Source organism: Budorcas taxicolor, chromosome 17 (genome assembly GCF_023091745.1).
Source record: "Budorcas taxicolor isolate Tak-1 chromosome 17, Takin1.1, whole genome shotgun sequence".
Lineage (NCBI taxonomy): Eukaryota > Metazoa > Chordata > Mammalia > Artiodactyla > Bovidae > Budorcas > Budorcas taxicolor.
The window spans coordinates 55785349-55805040 of NC_068926.1; the positions used below are offsets into that span (position 1 = coordinate 55785349).

The 19692-nt window shown below is 48.2% G+C and overlaps 1 protein-coding gene across 1 annotated transcript; it reads right to left on the minus strand.

The window, feature by feature from the left end:
* Positions 1-8713: 8713 nt before the first annotated feature.
* PRKAB1 (protein kinase AMP-activated non-catalytic subunit beta 1) lies at positions 8714-19264 on the minus strand. Its single transcript, XM_052654388.1, has 7 exons — positions 18765-19264; positions 15039-15202; positions 14115-14208; positions 13717-13831; positions 11751-11884; positions 10252-10320; positions 8714-10034 (listed from the first exon to the last, which is right to left on the minus strand). Exons 1-7 carry the CDS (start codon positions 18921-18923, stop codon positions 9957-9959), a joined length of 813 nt encoding a protein of 270 aa, XP_052510348.1. The 5' UTR covers positions 18924-19264; the 3' UTR covers positions 8714-9956.
* Between the last annotated feature and the right edge of the window lie 428 nt (positions 19265-19692).

Genomic DNA, 19692 nt, shown 5'->3' on the forward strand with positions numbered 1-19692 from the left:
ATCTCAGCCAGGAAAACCAACTCCTCATGTTGATCTGCAGGAAAACACCAAACACACTATGGAACTCTGCTGAAGGGGACCCCAGCGCGCATCTGCTCAGCCAGCCCCCGGCGCAGCTGGACCCAGGCCCGCCTCAGCACGGACTCCCTGCAGCCAGGAGGGGCGGGGGGCTGGGGCTCCTGGGAGCTGCCGGCACCTCCCTGCAGCCACCCTCTTTGCACTTTGTTACTCTTTCGGAGCATTCATAAACTTTTGTACCTAGCTCTAGCCTGTACCAGTTCATCACAGGAAACCAACCTGGGGCTAACTACAACTACAGCGTGGTTAGAATCCTAATTAATAGCTACTTTAAGATCCTAGGGTTGGTTGGCTATTTTTCTTTTTTTTTTTTTTAAAAGACAACAGACTTCTTAATAGATTTGAATAGCACCGTATTTCCTGTTGTAATCACTTGTAGCGAGGTCACACCATCAGGTCTCTGCTACTGAAATGTACGTAGATGAGCCCCTGCTGTCGGCTAACCTCCCGTGCTCACCTCAGTCCATCCCCGTCCGGTCCGTCCTCACAGGTGGCCCTGTCTCACCCGGGGCGACATCTTAGCCAAATGTTTACTGTCCGACTCATTGCCTTTATGGCCTTGATGACTTCTTCCCCCCCCTCCCACCAGCTGAGAATGTACAGAGGCCATGAGGCCTCGCTCGGAGGCAGTGACTTGGGGCCAAGGGACCTCGAGGAGTTTTCCCTCCCCACCCCTCAGCGTCACCCCTGGCCTGCTGTCCCCGCTTTCCACGTCGCTTTGGCCAGGAAAGCATGCACTGGATTTGCTCTGAGCCCAGCCCCGAGAGGGCCCTGGGGCTAAGGGCACACACATCCTGTCCACGACGGTGTGCTGTCCCCCCCCCCTCCCTGGGGTGGGCAGAGATGCCGGAGCTCTGCATGGCAGTTCACTGCATGTGCTGTCCCCGCCCCGACCTGGCTGCCCCCCTCGGGTTGCTCTGCCGATGCACTAGGTCCATCCCATAGCTCCCGCCGAACCGAGACCCTCTGGGACTTGCCAACTCACCGGCCACAAGCTGCAGTCTGTAGCACTGAACAAACGAAAACCAAACGCTCAAGCCTTACGACCAGAGAAGGATTTCAGCAAACCACACCTCACACTTCCACGTCTCCCTGCCAACTCCCTTGCGAATGACTCTGTTCACACACAACCCAGCAGGTTCTACCCCACGAAAACTGTGACTCCCCAAACAAGCCTCTCCCTAGGGCTAGACTAAAACCAGGAAGTTGGAGAAGGAAACCGCCCTCAACTCTCCCACTCCGGCTGGGCGGGGAAACCCTCCCTTAGGTGCCCTCTTTCTCTCCTCCGGCGGTGTGAGGTTCCTGGCAACTGGTTAAAGAACCTACCAGAGGCTTCGCTGTTGGCAAGCTAACTAGCGGCCTTATTTCTGCCTTTAATCTCCCACCAGGCCTCTCTTGCTTTCTCCACGCCTCAAACTACCAAGGCACATCCTAGGTAGGCTGACAGGTAGACCTGTTCCCACTGCAGCCAGTGAACATGACCGCGTTTCAATCCCCTGTCCACGGTTCAGCTCACTTTCCAGATTGCAACCCGGCCCGAGCCCCGGCTCCTTCCTGCTCGTCCCTTAACCGAAGTGCTTTCTTGTCTGAAATGCCCACGGCTCTTCCTCCACGTTGTCGCATCCTTGGCCAGCGTTACGCTGTTGTGTTCTGCGTGTTGCTTTGTCTTCGGGGTCAGATTGCATCCCTTCCCTTTTCCAGGGCAGATCTGACTGAATGTTTGCTCAAGTTTGTCTCTTGGTCCACAAGTATTTGGAGAGGTCACTGGAAATGGTGTTCAGTCTTGGCATTTCATTTAGGAGCTCCATGAGAAATGGGCTTCTTAGCCCTCAAAGTGTATATCGTGTGTCTCATTTGTGAAATGCTTCCTGCTATAGAACTAGCTCAAAGACTGTACATATTTACAAGAAACTTTATATTCGTAAAAAAAAAAAAAAGGAAATTGAATTGGTTTCTACTTTTTTATTGTAAAAGGTGCATTTTTCAACTCTTACTTTCGGTTTCAACGGTGGTAGTTGTGGACAGCCATCTTCATTGGAGGGTGGGGAGCTCCGTGTGACCACCGAGATGCCAGCAGGAAATATCGTTAAAACGAAATTGCAGTCAAAAGCTTATTAGCATAAGTAAGATTCTAGGTCTCCAAAAGTACAGGCTTTTTCTTCATTACCTTTTTTATTCAGAAAGAGGAAAAGATCACAAGATCCACCTTGAGAGGAATGAACTCTGTTGAACAAATAGTCAAATAAAGCAATGATCTAAAATGTTTGCTTTAGTGCACGACCTCTTCTTTTCTTAAAGACAGTGCGTAAAACTCCAAAGTATCGCCACTGTCAGCCGGAGCTTGTGAGCATGGCATGGGGCCGTCCTTCGAGGATGCTTCAGGGGCTGGGGTGTGGTGTGTGTGGAGAGCCACACAGGGTTAGAGCAGACCGCACTCCTGGAATTGAGACACAGGCGAAGTTCTCTTCCAGAAGTATGTGTGTGAGCATTACTTGCAGTGAGTCATGAACTGCTATTAAGGTGACGGCATAGGACTGCGGAACTAGAAAGCTCCTTAAGGCAGCCAGGCCACTTTGAAAGGATTACTGGGTAATGGATTACCCGGCTCTCCTATAATGCAATTAAAAAAAACCCAACAGGTCACCTTTCATTTCAGTTCCTCTTATCCATTAGGATAGTCACAGGGATTTCCTTGGAGGGAGGAATTCAGATCAAGGTAATTTAAAATGTAAATTCTTTTAACTATGTGAAGTTTTACAGCCTACAAGGTAAATTTTTCTAAGATGTTATTATAAAATTTGTTGAACTAGACAAGCATTGGTTTTGGCAAATGGTACTTTTCTCATGGTTCCTGTTGCTTTGAGTCTTCAACTTTTATTTTCCAATGAAGTAATCTGACCACAGTCAAATTCTGACTTGCAGGGTTGTGGCTGACATGCCCTGCAACAGGAGCTGGACTTGGAATGCTATTCTATTCCTCCTTTCTGTTTTACCACTGGGGATAAAAATCTGGCACCTCTAAGAATGAAAATTCAGAAGATGAACAAGTAAAATGTTGGAACCTATCCTCCCTTATAAAATGAGAAGAAGTCCACTGAATACCAGACAACCATTTTCGTCACTGTCCTGAGGATTCTTGGCAGCCACGTAACACTTCAAAAACATAAGGTAAATGCGGTGTAGTTCCAAAAGAAATGTGCCATTAAAGGTTCTCTGGACCCTAAGCAAGGACCTCAGAGAAACCACCAACAAATTACTCAGCCACGGCACAAACCGAGGCCCAGCTGTCCATGTTGCGGTTCCTGCTTAAACACAAAATTAGACGTCACGTTTTCTACTCTTACAACTTAATTTTCATGAGAATAAAGAAGCTGCTTGCAAAGCAAATTTTGTAACTATGAAATTTTAAGGATCTGGAGACTTACACCAAAAAGAAACGGACCAGGACAGACCAGCTTAGTTTGTCTTTAGAATTGGGCCTCATGAGTGACTTGCTTTAGCAAACATTCATGCAGATTTAAGTCTAAAGCAATAGTGCTAGGCCTATGGGGGTGGGACTGGCTAAGCTTTACAAACTGGCCTGTTCCAGCGGTTCTAAACTAGGGGCGACTTAGCCCCCTCCCTAGAGGACACCTGACAGTATCTGTAGACTTGGTTGTCACAACTGGGTTACTTCTGGCACCTTGTGGGTAGAGGCCAGAGATACTGCTAAGTATCCTACAAGGCACAAGGTGGCCCACGTGCCCACCTTCCACGAAGACTTATCAGGCCTAACATATCAATTAGTGCCATGCTTGAGGAAGATTAGCCTGTTCTGGCCCGATTTCTTTCTTGGCAGTTTAAATATTGCTCGTGACGTCTAAAGCATGGAGACTGTGGCTCTAGGCACAGTGTTTACATGAGAAAATGTTTTATCACTTGCCTAGTCAAACGCCGAGGCTTTCATCTTCCGAGGCTGGGAGGGCTGAGCAGTGGGAATCTGGAACCACACATACGACTTGACTCTCTCTCCAGGCTGTCAATGATTAATGGAACTCCTGTTGGCCCTGGAGGGGCTGAGAGAGAAAAGAACTCTGGAAATGACTTTACTGCTGTATACAACTTCAGCGTGTGCTTTCAGAGAACCACAGAAGGAATGCACAGTTGGTCTCAGCACACACAACTGGAGCTGTCTCTTGTTCCCACTTGCTGTTGAGTCTCATAGATGACATGGGTGAACTCACTCCTGGCAGGTAGAGACAGCTGGCATTCTCACCCAGGCTTGGGCCCCCTCTGTCTTCAGGACAGAAAAAGATGAGGTAGCTGTGGGAGCTGAGCTCAGTGGCTGATCCCGGAGACGGGGTACTGGTTCCCCGAGGCTCTGACTCACAGTAGCGACAACTCTTAGAAGGGCCCTTCTGGATGTTTTCACCATTAGCTGGGATGACTTGTATATATACTCAGAGCTTCCTATTTCCTCCTGAAGACGATTATAACTGGCATTCCAGAGCAGATGGCTCTAGCTTCTTTTCTTCACTGATCAAGTGAGGTGCTGAAGAGCTGGATGGAGGGCTGAGTGGTCCAGAGACTTGGGTCTTCATCAATTCCCTCAAACTGTTTGTAAACACTGGAGGAGGGTCATGTTTCAGGAGAACTGAGTTCAGGCTCAGAAATGAAATCATGCTCATCTAGAAGTAATTGAGTTAAACAAAATAAAATTGTGCTTTTTCCCCAAACAGTTTAGCCTCTGACCTCAGCCATGTATGGAATCACTTTGATGTTCTGGGTTTTGCATCTTGGCCCTTGGCATCTTGGAGGTTTCCTAATTGAGCTCATGGTGCTGGTACTTTTTTTCTGACCCCCCGACTTCTTTCCTGTTTGTGGCCATAACCCGTTCATGTTGTAAACGGCTTTGTGGCTCCCAGTGTGAAATGAAAGGAGCCCTAGGGATCACCTAATGTCTGTCCAACTCCTATTTTTCAGGAGAGGAAATTGGGTTAAGAGAGGTCATATGATTGCCCAAGGTCACACAGTTAGTCAGGCACTGAACTGGATCAACACCCCTATTCTCAGTCTAGTGTCCACACTCCGGGAGGGGACGGTGGAGGGAGGGCCGACTCCAAGGTGAAGCCAGGCTTTGACCTGGTCTTGGAGCTATCATCTACACCTTTAAGTGGAACCAGAGGGAAGGAAAAGACCTTGCCTGGATCCTTTGATATTTGGTTTCAGTATGTCGACATATGGCTGGTTCTATTTACCTTGAAATACCACTTAACACATTATGAATTTAAAGACTTTACCCTTGGCTCTGTAACTTCCTTCGTATATACATTTCCGGTGGGAGAAATATATCTTCATTCAAAAGCAACTGGAGTTAACACTTTACCCATGTAACCAGTCCTCACCCCTAAGAGAGAAAGTGTTACCTGGGTCACAGGACACCTCACTGTGGCTTTGCTCCTGTGATTTGGATAAAGCAGGGTCTCCTGTTCCATCTCCATTAAACAGTCTCCATGACTTTTAGCTTCTTGGTTGTAAAAACTTTTATCTGGGTCTGTGGGCAGTCTTCTGGACCACGGGGTCGGGGGAGGGGGGGAGGCTTCCTTTTGTGTTGCTTTTTAAAGAAAATGGAATATTTTAGACAAGCAGCTCTGGGGAATGCTGACACCCACTTCCCGCTGTTTGCAGTTTTGCCTCCATTGCCCCACCTGAACAGTCAGTTCCTCTGGGGGTCCCCTGGGGTTGCAGGGGAGTCTTACTGGGTTTACGGGCTCTGAATTAGTTTTTCCATTGGATTTTCAGCTTGATGTCTTCTGAACTTTGTGAGTAGAGCTGATTTGTGGGCTAGATTTTTCAACATGATGTTTCCTCCTGCAGCCTGGGGCTGACGGCTCCCTCTGAGCTCTAACTCAGGGTAGCAACCAGATGCTCTAACCCTTCTTATGGAAAAGGCGGTGCTTTTCTGGGCCAACTCAGGCAGTGAGCTTCCTTTCCAGGTGTGAGTGTCGAATCCCGATCCTGGAGAACTATGGCCGGGTCCTGCCTCCCGCCACCCACTTTCCCCCATCACCACTAACAGCTCACCAACACAGCAACAGTTTCCTCAGTTCCGGTGCTTCAGCATGTCCATGCTATACCTGTAAGCTTAGCTATGTATTTTCAATTATATTTCAAAGATATGTGATCCATAAAAATAAACTCAAAATGGGTCAAAGACCCAAATGTAAGCCATTTGATACCATAAAACTAGAAGAGAACAGAGGTGAAACACTCTGACATAAATCATAGCAATATTTCCTTAGGTCAGTCTCCCAAGGCAAAATAAATAAAAGCAAATACAGACAAATGGGACCGAATTAAACTTAAGCTTTTTGCCCAGCAAAGGAAACCATCAACAAAACAAAAAGACAGCTGGCAGAATGGGAGAAAATATTTGCAAATGACATAACCAATGAGTTAATTTCCAAAATATACAAACAGCCCATAAAACCCAATATCAAAAAAAAAAACCTAGTCAAAAAACAGGCAGATGACTTGAAGAGATGTTTTTTTCAAAGATGACATATGCAAAGATGCTCAACATGGCTAATTATCAGAGAAATGCAAATCCAAACCATAACGAGGCATCACCTTGCACAAGTCAGAAGGGCCATCATCAGTAAAAATAACACATGCTCCAGAGGGCGTGCGGAAATGGGAACCTTCCAACGCTGCTGATGGGAATGTAAATTGGTACAGCCAGTACGGAGAACAGTATGGGGGTTCATTAAAAAAAAAAAATTAAGCTACCACATGATCCAGCAATTCCACTCCTGGGTAGACAAAAACACAAATTAGAAAAGATACACGTACCCATGTTCATAGTACCACTATTTAAAATAGCCACGACATGGAAGCAACCCAAGTGTCCACCAACAGACGACTGACTTAAGATGGGGCGGGTGTGTGTGTGTGTGTCTATCTCCAGTGGAATATACTAAAACAAAAACAAATGAAATAGTCATTTGCAGCAACAGGGATGGGCCTAGAGATTCTTATGCTTAGTGAAATAAGTCAGAAACACAAGTACTATAGGCTCTGTGGAATCTAAAAATAATACAAATGAATGTACAGACAAAACAGACTCAGACCCAGAAAACAAAATTATGATCACCAAAGAAGAAAGGGAGCAGACAAACTAGGGGTATAGGATTAACAGATACAAACTGCTATACATAAAATAGATAAGCAACAGGTATTTACTGCATAGGATGGGGAATTGTATCCAGTATCTTTTAATAATGTCCAATAAAACACAATCCACAAAAATACTGAATCACTATGCTGTAGACCTGAAACACAACACTGCAAAAGCAACGGTGTACCTGTGCTCAGTCATGCCTAACTCTTTGTGACCCTATGGTGACCCTAGGGACTGTAACTAGCCAGGCTCCTCTGTCCATGAGATTCTCCAGGCAAGAGTACTGGAGTGGATTGCCTTTTCCTATTCCAGGGGATCTTCCCAACCCAGGGATCGAACCCAAATCTCTTGTGTCTCCTATATTGGCAGGAGGATTCTTTACTGCTGAGCCACTTGGGAAGCCTATAAAATCAACTATACTTATGTGGGGCTTCCCTGATAGCTCAGTTGGTAAAGAATTCATCTGCAATGCAGGAGATCCTGGTTTGATTCCTGGGTCGGGAAGATCTGCTGGAGAAGGGATAGGCTACCCACTCCAGTATTCTTGGGCTTCCCTTGTGGCTCAGCTGGTGAAGAATCTGCCCACAATACGGAAGACCTGGGTTCAATCCCTGGGTTGGGAACATCCCCTGGAGAAGGGAAAGGCTACCCGCTGCAGTATTCTGGCCTAGAGAATTCCCCATGGACTGTATAGTCCATGAGGTCACAGAGTCAGACACAGCTGAATGACTTTCACTTTCAATAATTAAAAAAATTCAGTTTTGGAAAGAGGATTTTTGCATTATTTCCTCAGTCTACTTATATAACCCCTCCAGTCCCTAAATCTGGGGTTCCCACATCACTTGGATTTTCAGGGTGAGATGGCTAATTACCCAGGTAGGGATGTTTTGTAAGCTACTATCCACCTAAGTGACCAGATGACCTCGGGGGTTCCCTTATCTCCTAAATTTACTTCCACGTTTCCTGATGGCTGGGAAGAAAAGGCTTTTTATGAGACACCGTAACCTTCCATCTCTTTGGTAGAAGGGACAGAGGCCCTTTTAGCTGGGGAGAACAGCTGACTCCAGAACATCCTGTGGTCTTCCCAGCAGAGGGTCATGATTCCAGGCTCCCCTGTGGTGCTTGTTAATGAGCAAGACCTCTGACCCGGGGAGGCTGCCAACTTGGGCAAGCCAGGGACTTTCACTACTGCCTCTACTCAGCCCCTGCTGTGAGCAGCTCCAAGGGGCTCAATTTTATAGCCTCTTAATAGCCTTCTAATCTGTGTGCAGAACAGGTGGGTGAAAGGCCCCCAGCCCTGCAGACAGCCAAGCTGCCCTGTCCTCTCATCCCAGAGTGCCAAAAAGACGGTACCATTTTCAACGTGTGCCAGGGCGGGAAAAAGACTGAATAGCGCTGCACCGAACAGACCTCGGGGTGAGTACCAGTCTCCTCCAGATGACCGCGTGAAATCAGAGCTTCCCCCAAGTGCATGTCCATTATCTTTACAAAGCTTTATTGCAACCTGTACATCAGGGGGACAGTTATTCAGTGTTTTGAAAACAGTAACAAAGAAGGGCACAAATACTGGACACCAGGGAGCTGGTTCCTCCATCTCCCAGCAGGAACCCAGGGCAGGATGACAGCTTCTGCTGACCCGGGGACAGGAACCTCGGGAACAGGCACATCTCCGGCTGTGTGGAGAGGTTCGCTTTGGTCCAAAGGATGTCTTCCTGATACAAATTCAGAAGGCGGCCACAATTTCTAACTTCCTTCCAGAATAAGCAACACCAGTTGCTGCACCTTCTTTGCTAAGTAGGAACCAGAGGTCCCAAGCAAGGTGGCTGGAGTAGGGCAGGGCGCCTCTCCACAATCTGCTGGGTGGCAGTGCCACCTCGTTACAGTTCTCCAAAAAAGCCGACACCCTTCTGGCTAGCAGTGGTCAGTCCGCAGGATCGCCCAGCTTAAAGGAGGAATCCGGCCACGGTTTTCCGAGTCTGTTCTGAGAACAGATTATTGCTGAGCACAGGTCACATGATTGAGTCTAGTTGGGGTGATTTAAAAATTGCCCTAAGGCTGTATAGTCAGCCACTGCTGGTTTAAAAAAACAAAAACCACTTGATGTACATAAGCATAAGAAACAACTGTAAAACTTCATCTGGAAATCAGACAAGTTCTAATTTCTACAGAAATCACACCTCCCTGCAGCAGGGAGTGGAGAACGATCTATTGCTTGATTTCAGGGGACAGGCAGGACCAGCACCCACTCGCTGGTGGGTCTGCAGGCAGGCCTTGGCAGGGATGCGTCAACATCAACACACCAATGATAAGAGATTCTGTGTAGCCTTGGGACCCGCTCCCCAGATTTTCACTAGCACAGCTCTCATCAGCTAGTGTTCATTTTTGGCTTAAGAAAAATCTCCCTGCTTATGGGATTTAAATTTAGGCCTGCACCATCCTTCACACTGCAGGGTGGAGGCTATAGGCCGTCCTACTCCACCCTCGGCCTCGAGGAGCCCCGGGGCTCACAGCCACCGGGTGCTGAGGGCGCTGTTACAGACCGAGGCGCTCCAGGAGCTGCTGTGTCTGGAACAAACCCTCAGGTAGGTGTAGGGCGGGTATGAAATGCCTTACTGAGTGTGAAATGGGGAATTTACAGTCCGTTCTGTCTAGCGAAGAGCATGCATGCATGGAGCCTGGAGGTGCACGCTGCGCCTGGGCCCCGGCAGCTCCCACCTCTTCATATGGGTTTGTATAACAAGGTGGTGACGTATTTTTTCTTGTACCGGTGGGTCGCGCTGAGCACCATCACTCCATCCTGAGGAAGAGGGTGGAAATCATCAAAGGCAGGGCTAAGTCAGGATGCTCAGATTTTAGGGAACATGAGAATCATCAAGAGGGCGGCATAAACACAAGTGCCTGGGCCCGGAAGCTGCCCTCCAGGTAAGGACTTCAGGCCGTTCCAGCACTGGGGTGGGGGGGGGGTTGCCTCAGGGCAAGAAACATGACTAAGAGAATAACAAACAGGTCCTTACCTTGATGGAGAGTGCGTAGAGGTGGTTCAGCATGACGTGGTTGGGCTCAGGGAGCAAAGCTGGATCACACTGCGGGGGAACAAAAGCAGACGTGTGTGCTTAGGGTCTAGAAATCACGAAGATTCTCCCATGTTTCATGGGACTGGATTTCAAAGGAAAGGACGCAGGCTCTCAGGCCCCTTTCTTCCTAAGTCAGGCAGTGAAAGGGCTTGTCCATGATCACAGAGGAGGTGAGGGGGGCGTGCCTGGTGACTAAGCGGAGCTCTTGGGGTGTCTGCTGGGCACACCAACGTGCGTCTCTGATCAGGCTTCATCTTGGTCTCTAGAGTGCGGGCCATGGCTTTGCCCTCTTGTTGGAGGAGCAGAAAGAAAACCACTGTAGGTGCTTTTAAAGAAAGCTGGGGAAAAAAAAAAAAACAACTATGCTCCAGGCTCCTGAGCACTGGACTGCAAGTCTCTGAGACTCAGATGGTGAGCCTAAAGAAAGCACTGGATGACTGGGGGCGGGGAAGAGGCGCTATTGCTTCACACAAGCTCATGTATTAGACCCAAAATGTTGCCATATCTTCCTATTTTTAAAGAGAAGTCAGAATCCAAGGTATTTTCAATGTACACTCCCCAGTTTTATAAACGCTAAAGCACGTGACAAAAGCTGGCTCAGCTATCAGGTGTGTGCATGGGGCTGCTCTCCACACAGGGGAGGGTTGGGACCTGGTGCCCAGGGACAGTGAGCCCCCGGGGAACACAGGTGACTGCTGCAGCAGATGCTGGCACATGTGGGCCTCCAGCCCTGCACCTTAGCACACGTGCACCCACCTGTGTGTGGCACCCAGACAGCAGCATGATTACCTTATCACCTAACAGGCGTGTGTGTTTTAGGTGATGGCTTGGACCAAGCAGAAGAACATCTAGATTCCCAAGAAATACGGCTACTCTGCTCAGTCCAGAGCTGGGGGAACCGGGCAGTTCAGGTTAAACGAGATGGAAAGTTAAGGTGCTCTTAACTTTAACAAAGTGCTCTTCAGGATCCAGGAGAAGGCACGCTTCTTTTCAGCAGTAACATCAATTACCAAGGGCAATGTGCATTACCCACAGACCCTAAATTTTGATCCAGGTGCAATGATGCTTCTGAAGGCAATTCAGTGATTAAAATGAGATTCTAAAACTTGAGGGCCAGAGGAAGAATTCTATCATCAAGTAGCTTATTGAGAAGGGGGAGTTACATATTTTGTCATGAAATTAAAAAGGAACGGGGCTCAGGCTGGATGGGGGTGGAACACAAGAGGAAGAGCTCAGAAAGGCAGCGTGGGACGGGGAGGCGGCATCTGCTCTGGGGGCACCTTGTGAGCGGCCCTTTCCCGTATCAGAGGTGTACCCGGCAGGAGCACTGATGGGCGACACTGACCACTTTCACCAGCTGCTTTGCCAGAGGTGGCCAGAGGGGAGCAGCGGAACGTAACCACGGAGGACGGTCTGGGAAATGTCTGGATAATACTCACGGAAATGCCCGTGTCCTTGTTTAGGATGACTTGGAGGAGATGTGGTGGGAGGATGGGAGGCGCTTTAAACCGCTCCTCTGGTTTCGAGACGTAGGGCTCCTGATGGTAGGGTCCCGGCGGGGAACTGGACAACTCTGGGGGGAGATGGCCACAGGACACTTATTTGAGAAACTGGAGTTCTGGGTCAGAGTCACAGGAAGCTGTTTGCAGTGACCCGATCGACAGCCACATAGGCTAACACTTCCTCCTCGCTGCAGACAGGGCCAGCAAACACCTCAGAGAAGCTCAAGGCTTCTAGTGAGGCTTACATGGTTAGGCCCAAGTTAGGAGCACTGCCAGCCAGAATAAAAACGAAAACAGGCAACCTGTTGACACAGGGGCAAGGGCACATTTCAAAACTAAAACAAGAAGTTGAAAACCTGACCTCTAAAGGCTCTCTGCTTCTACCGCTCTCAGGTTCTTTTCAAACTCATGCTCGAGTATATCACTTACACAGATATATTAAGCTTCTAGCAGTGTGGTACTGTGAAAACTCAGAAGCCGCTCACTTAGTGATGTCTGGCCAGCTTGCAGGCACTGAGCTGTGATCCAAAGGACACTGGGGATGCATGTGGCCGCCTGAGACTCGTGCTGTCCACGTGAAGCTGAGATGGCCTGGCTCCGCCAACTCCTTCCTTGTCGCTTTGCAGGGGACAGACTCCCTTCACACAACCTGGGCCCATCACAGCAGGAAACAAAGGCACCGAGGGCAGGAAACCAAGCCACTGGGAACTAATATATATTTTGAGGAAGGGAGTGTCTGAGTATGAGAAGACCATGGGGAGTCTGAAGCTGGTTTACCAGCTTGCTTTCCCCAGGTGACCTCTGCTACAGAACCTTGACTAAAAGCTTTTGTATATGTGGCCTAAAATTTCACTCATCAGCAAGTAAAGGTATCTGGGCATTCCCCCAATTCCCACTTATCTGAGTAAGAAATGACTTCTCTAAAGATCAATTAGTTATGGAGAGTGGAAGACTTATTTTGTGATGTCTGAGTCCTGTTCAATGACCTTACTTGTCAGCCACGTGGTCCACCTGCTGGTGAGAGTTCTGAGATGATAAACAATAAGAGATCCCAGGGAAAACCTCTGGGCCCAGGCAGGTAAGGGAAGACTCAATCTTCAAACTGAACTGAATCTGTTTACTTAGACAGTCAGGCACACTCCTGGGGGATCTCTGCCCCACCTCCCACAGGGGTCCTGGAGCTGTGTAAAGCCCTGCCCGAGGGGGCAGAGCATGTGGTGGGGACACTGAACGTGCCAACACGTTGTTCTCCCTGCCTTGCACGTGCTGTTTCCGAGCAGTTTCTTCCTGTGGGTTTGGATGGAAAGCAACTCACTGAATGACTGACCATCGGATGACTCCTGGAAGAAGGGCACGTTATACTAGGTCCCTAACCTAGCAGGTTGTGCTGTGCAGCCTGTCTCGTGGTGAGCCTCCTCCTCTGAAGGGATTCCGACAAGGTGCAACTGGAACGTGCAAGTGACAGCCAGGGTCACTGAGGGGTCCATTTATCACCTGGCAGGCTAAAACTCTCTAGGAGCCCCAAGCGGGCAGGCGCCCCCAGTGCTGGCACCTCACCGACTCAATGCTCCTCTCTAGGGCCTTATGGGCCTGGCCCCTGGTACGAGAGCAAACTCTGGTTCCATTTCCAGTGTCTGCTTTCCGTGGCCAAGCAGGCCTACTAAATCCTAGAGAGGGAGCCCCCGCCCCCTGCCCCCAAATGACTTACTGCTCCCTCGGAGCTAGATTTCAGCAAGTTGACCGAACACAGAGTTAGAAATTAGTTTTGTGGCCCTTTGGGGAGATATTCACGTCCACTGATTGGGTGGCTCCCGCTCAAGAGGGAGAGGCAAGGGGAAATAAGCATAATATGAAATGACACGGCCCCCACCTGCACACACAGGTATAAAATAACTGTTCGTACCAGACACATCGGAGCACTTTTGGGAATCCACCATTAAAGCATCAAACACTTCAAAGTCAGTTTTCTTCACCTGAATGATGTTGTTGACTGTGCCAAGCTGGCTGGTGACTACTGGCTGGGAAGAGACAGACAGGTAGAAATCATAACGCGGAGGGTCTCCAAAGGTATTCTTTAGAGGATTTAGCATTCCTGGTGGGAAGGCTTCATTTCCTGGCCTGCCAACCGGCTCCTCCAAGTCAAGGATGCCAACAGGCTGACAATGAGCACTGCTATCTAGCTCGGTCACACACAGGGACTTCTACCAGCAGGACAGAGGGACCTGGCAACTGTCTCTGAGGGTAGGCTCTGGGCTTGAATCATGTGGGCAGCCAGAGGACCCGGGGCAGGAAGAAGAGTACCTCGGAAGGGTCGTGTGTCCACTGACCATCCACAAAGAACTTGTACTGATGCTCTCCTTCTGGCAGATCCAGGATGGCTACAAAGTTATTGTGGCTGCAAGAGAAAAAGGAAGCAGAGGGTGTCAGTAGGGTGAGCTGCACTCTGAGCTGACTTGCAAAACCAGCCGCGGAACAAAACAAAGCTTCCACTTAAAATCAAGAGTTCAGCCACAGGAGAAATAAACATTTTTTAACCAACTGAGACAATTCATTATAATGATCTCAATCCAGAAAAGCTACCAGGAAGTAGCAACATAAGAGGTTTCCTGGAAAACTCGCTTTGCCCAAATACCACGAATCTACACTCCTACCATCAAAAACTCAACAAACAGGCATCTGTTCTCCCGCTATGTGCAAAGTAACACCTGCAGTCTGGAAGCCAAGGAGGACAGCAACACAAGATAAGCAGCAAGCTGCCGGCCAAGTTTTACCCTTTGTCAGTTTGCCTAGCACAGGACAGGGGATCAATTTCACAGGATGTACAAAGTTCCCTACAGAAACTTGTGTTAACTACCAACAAAAAAAGGTTCCAGGAAAACCTCTCTCATTTGATTGTTTTCTTCCCTTGATGGGCATGACTTATAACTGGGCTGAGTGGCTCCCTCCTACACCAACTGGACTCCTGGAAAAGCAGGCAGTTCCCTGTCGAGAACCAGGCCCAGCCTGGTTCCGTGTGTAACAGAAATACTCATAACTGAGTGATGTTTTCTTGTAAGTGTGTTTTTGGGGTGTGAGATTTTAACCCTGTGAATTATTAAGCATGACTATTGTTCCATTCAGCATCTACTTTATAAAAACATCCTCTTCTATTCACCCACAGGGATCATTCAGAAACCAGAGGATCCCTGGGTTAAGACAAATATGTGAACACGTCCACGCAAATACCTTCTAGTGAGGGGAAGTTTACTCCAGTTGTTAAAGGACCCAGACAAGTAAACTTCCTTTCCACCCCCAGTCCATCGAAAAACAGTTGGCCGAGCCTGGGCAGGAGCTTTGTCGTTCACTTCCAGATCGTGCTGCCAGGCCAGGAACTCCTCCTTCTCTGGAGCCTAGAAACAGAGCAGTTTACTCAGGAACAGGAACAGTGAGAGACCGTTACCTTAATACTGACAATTCATTCCGAAGAGGCAGCTGTCACTACCCAGGTTTATATTCCAGCCCATTAACTTATCAGCTGTGCCTCAGTTTTCCCACTTGCAAAATGGAGAGAATAAAAGTAATTCTTAAGGTTGTGAAGGCTGAGATAGTCCATGTAAAATGCTCTGCATAGGGTCAGACCCAGGGTAGGTGCTTCATAATTAATAGCTATTGTTATTGCTGTTATTCAAGGGGTCCACATCAAAACTTGAGAAATTATAAAACTCGGAAGAAGGCAGCAATGAATTTGAGACTAGCTTAATAAATGTCATATTCCCTTAATTAAGCAAGATTTGAAGTATATGAAAATTTATTAGGGACAATGCCAGAGCTTTCAACTTGACAACTGGCAAATCCAGGTGCTGAATAAGGGAAAAGCTACTCACTGAGTGCCATCTAGGCACCACGGAGAAAAAGGTAAGAAAAGACAAAGACTGACCCTCATTAATTGGTAACTTCTTGTGTGGGCAGCGTTGTGTAATGGAGGTATTCTGGGGTGAGAGAAATAAACACGTTTGACTCTGTGAAAGATACGTGGTTTTCGATCTCTTACATTTTTTCCTAGTCAGAAGCCAGAGTAGGAGTTCTAGGCTGTGACAGACTCTTAAAAGGTCTAGCGCAAGTTTCTAGCACCTTCATTTCAAATACTGACCTGAGCTCATTTAAAAGATACCTGCATTCTTTGAGCTTTAACAAAAGCTACAGATTACCTCTTGAGAAATCTGTATGCAGGTCAGGAAGCAACATGCCAGTTAGAACTGGACATGGAACAACAGACTGGTCCCCAATAGGAAAAGGAGTACGTCAAGGCTGTATATTGCCACCCTGCTTATTTAACTTCTGTGCAGAGTATATCATGAGAAACGCGGGACTGGAAGAAACACAATCTGGAATCAAGATTGTCGGGAGAAATATCAATAACCTCAGATACGCAGATGACACCACCCTTATGGCAGAAAGTGAAGAGGAACTCAAAAGCCTCGTGATGAAAGTGAAAGAGGAGAGTGAAAAAGTTGGCTTAAAGCTCAACATTCAGAAAACGAAGATCATGGCACCTGGTCCCATCACTTCATGGGAAATAGATGGGGAAACAGTGGAAACAGTGTCAGACTTTATTTTGGGGGGCTCCAAAATCACTGCAGATGGTGGCTGCAGCCGTAAAATTAAGACGCTTACTCCTTGGAAGAAAAGTTATGACCAACCTAGATAGCATATTCAAAAGCAGAGACATTACTTTGCCAACAAAGGTCCGTCTAGTCAAGGCTATGGTTTTTCCAGTAGTCATATATGGATGTGAGAGTTGGACTGTGAAGAAGGCTGAGCGCCGAAGAATTGATGCTTTTGAACTGTGGTGTTGGAGAAGACCCTTGAGAATCCCTTGGACTGCAAGGAGATCAACCAGTCCATTCTAAAGGAGACCAGCCCTGGGATTTCTTTGGAAGAAATGATGCTAAAGCTGAAACTCCAGTACTTTGGCCACCTGATGCAAAGAGTTGACTCACTGGAAAAGACTCTGATGCTGGGAGGGATTGGGGGCAGGAGGAGAAAGGGACGACAGAGGATGAGATGGCTGGACGGCATCACTGACTTGATGGACGTGAATCTGACTGAACTCCGGGAGTTGGCGATGTACAGGGAGGCCTGGCGTGCTCCAATTCATGGGGTCGCAAAGAGTCAGACACGACTGAGCGACTGAACTGAACTGACAGATTAAAGAATCACAGACTGGTATCATTTTCCACTGAGGGTGTGATAACTAACCACAGTCAAAACACTGACCTAGGGAGAAGGTGATGGCACCCCACTCTAGTACTCTTGTCTGGAAAATCCCATGGACAGAGGAGCCTGGTAGGCTGCAGTCCATGGGGTTATGAAGAGTTGGACATGACTGAGAGACTTCACTTTCACTTTTCACTTTCATGAACTGGAGAAGGAAATGGCAACCCACTCCAGTGTTCTTGCCTGGAGAATCCCAGGGACAGGGGAGCCTGGTGGGCTGCCGTCTATGGCGTCACACAGAGTCGGACACAACTGAAGCGACTTAGCAGAGAGTACAGTTAAAAAGAATCCATGACGTTTTTTTTGTTTGTTCGTTTCTAGGCATTTAATCCAGTGCGTCTGCTGTATCTTTCAATAACTTCTATGGAAATGATAGGGGAAGTTATTTAAAATAACTGTATAGATCACTTCTTAAGTTAAATATTTCTTGTGAAGAGTTTTAATTTGGCAAAAGAACAGATACTTCTTAAAGAAAGTAGTTTTGATAGTTTGATTCTTATGATGTCTTAAACAGCGGCCAAAATTATTTCCTGGGGAAGAGATATCAAACTGTTGGAAAAAGGATTTCAAAGTTCACTTTGCACACAACCTCAGGAATGCGGAAAACTCTGAAAGCAAGTTGAAATGACAGGCTGGAGGGCTAAGGAAAAGCAGACTCTTCATAGTTAGCCCAAAGCCAAGATTCAGGTGAGGAAATAAGATAATGACATGGTCACCCACTCCAGCATCTGAGGAAACACGAGCACAACCGGAATGGCCTGCCAGACAGTTAGCCTAATGGACAGTGATGATTAGCGGGCAACCAGAAACTAACAGGCCCTTGGGGGGGAGGGGTACTTGTCATCTTCCCTTAACTGACTGTCCCTTAAGCATTTAGCTCATTTCTTTAGGCTATACCACATACATATCAGCTGCCAGAATCACTGAGTACTCTTGGACTGGGCTGTGCCCCTAGAAACAGACCATATGAGGTGGTTAGCAGGAGAGCAGCTACAGCAAGAATCGAGAATGATCTTCAGTTTATCATGAGTTAAAGCAGACTGCAGCAGGACATTTAAGTTTGGCCTGTAAAAATGTTTGCTTTGGCCTGTTTAAAATATTAGGTCATATATAAACAATAGGAGAGAGAGGCTGAGTAGCAGCTGGCTGCCTCCTTTAAACTGATGTTTCACTTACTTACTGACCTCCAGAAGTCAAATTACTCTTCTGTGCCTGCTCTCAAGGGTGAACCACAAATTTTCCGCATAACTAAAGACGTCTGGGCAGCTACAGTCAGCTATTCAACTCTTATGTTTATTTTACACGTGTTCTCCAAAACTGAAAAGAAACTGTAAAACTACAACAAAAGGCTCCGTCAACCCACTTAAAAGTGGTGGAAGATTCCTGAGAGCTGTGAAATTAATTACACCTAAGAGAAAAGCAGAGACTGGGGCTCAATTACTGCTAGTGCCACGATCTTAATTAATCAAAAATTTGAGCCTGTCTCAGCGCTGCCTTTTCCTTAATGATGTTAAACGAAGTGAATTCCTTCCCCCTCGGGGAGACCTTCTCACATCGGTAATTAGACACAAGTTACTGAGCTAAGAGCGCTCTTCCACTTCTTAATTAGAAGGAATAGGGCGCGGGGTGGGGGTGTGGGATCTAGAAGATTTCAACGACAGTTAAGGGGGATCAGATTGTCCCACTCGCCATTACCTTGATTTCCTCAGAGTGAAAGAGGTCGGCGTCTTCGGGACTGTCCATCAGGATCTTGGGCCTGTCTCCATCCTTGGAGCCCCCGGAGCTGTCCCTTCGGGGTGTCTTGTGGCCGCCCTGCCGGTCCAGCGCAGCGCGCTCGCTGCTCGTGTTGCCCATGGCGAGGGTCTATGGGGACACTGGGACGCCAAAGGGGCCTCACTCCAGGGGAGAGACAAGGGACACCCAGGATCTCCACCAGGACCCTAGGGAAAAGTCAGATCACTAGGTACCAGAGCCCGCAGGCTAAGGTTCGGGGTCGGGATCCTGACTGAGCCGGGGCGGCGAGATTGAAGAGGTCTCGCAAAGGCGCTTCACCTGCTCAGACAGCCGGCGATGTGAACCCACCTACAAAACACAACCCGACACTCACCACACAACTCTCCAACCTCTTAGAAACTTCCGCTTCCGGCACTTGCGCAAAGGGACCCGACCCACAGAGTTGGGGGTGGCTGAGGCTGGAGAAGCCCGCGAGGCCAACTCGACCTCACTTCCGCTTCCGGTCCAGGTCCGCGCACTGGCAAGCTCCCTAGACGGTCCCGCGGGCTTCGGAGAGCGCAGTCGCAGTCGGCCGCTCAGGCCAGCGCGGGACGAAGCTGCTGAAGGCCGGCAGGGGGCGCAGAAGCGCGCAGGTCATCTGGGCTTCGGTCCCGCGCTGGCATGAGTGACAGTGTTACCTTGGTTATCTTTGCTCACTTCCAGTTGATTCTACACTTTACAGCCAAAGGGATCGTCCTAAAGGGCAAATCTAATTAAAAGACTCCTTAAAGCCCTTTAATGCGCTAGCTCTCATGCCTTTGAGTGCCTGAGAATCATGTGGAGTGCCTGTTCAAAATGCATATTCACATGCCCCTAATCTCAAATTATGATTCGGAAGCTCTGGCGTGAG

Bases quoted from the DNA above. Each gene is read 5' to 3' on its own strand.
- PRKAB1 (XM_052654388.1), bottom strand. From the start codon at position 18,923: ATGGGCAACACGAGCAGCGAGCGCGCTGCGCTGGACCGGCAGGGCGGC. The intron at 11,885-13,716 runs GTACGAACAGTT...ATCTCCCCCCAG, and splicing joins AAAGTGCTCCGATGTGTCTG to AGTTGTCCAGTTCCCCGCCG. The intron at 10,321-11,750 runs GTGAGTATTATC...GTTCCCCCGCAG, and splicing joins ACAAGGACACGGGCATTTCC to TGTGATCCAGCTTTGCTCCC.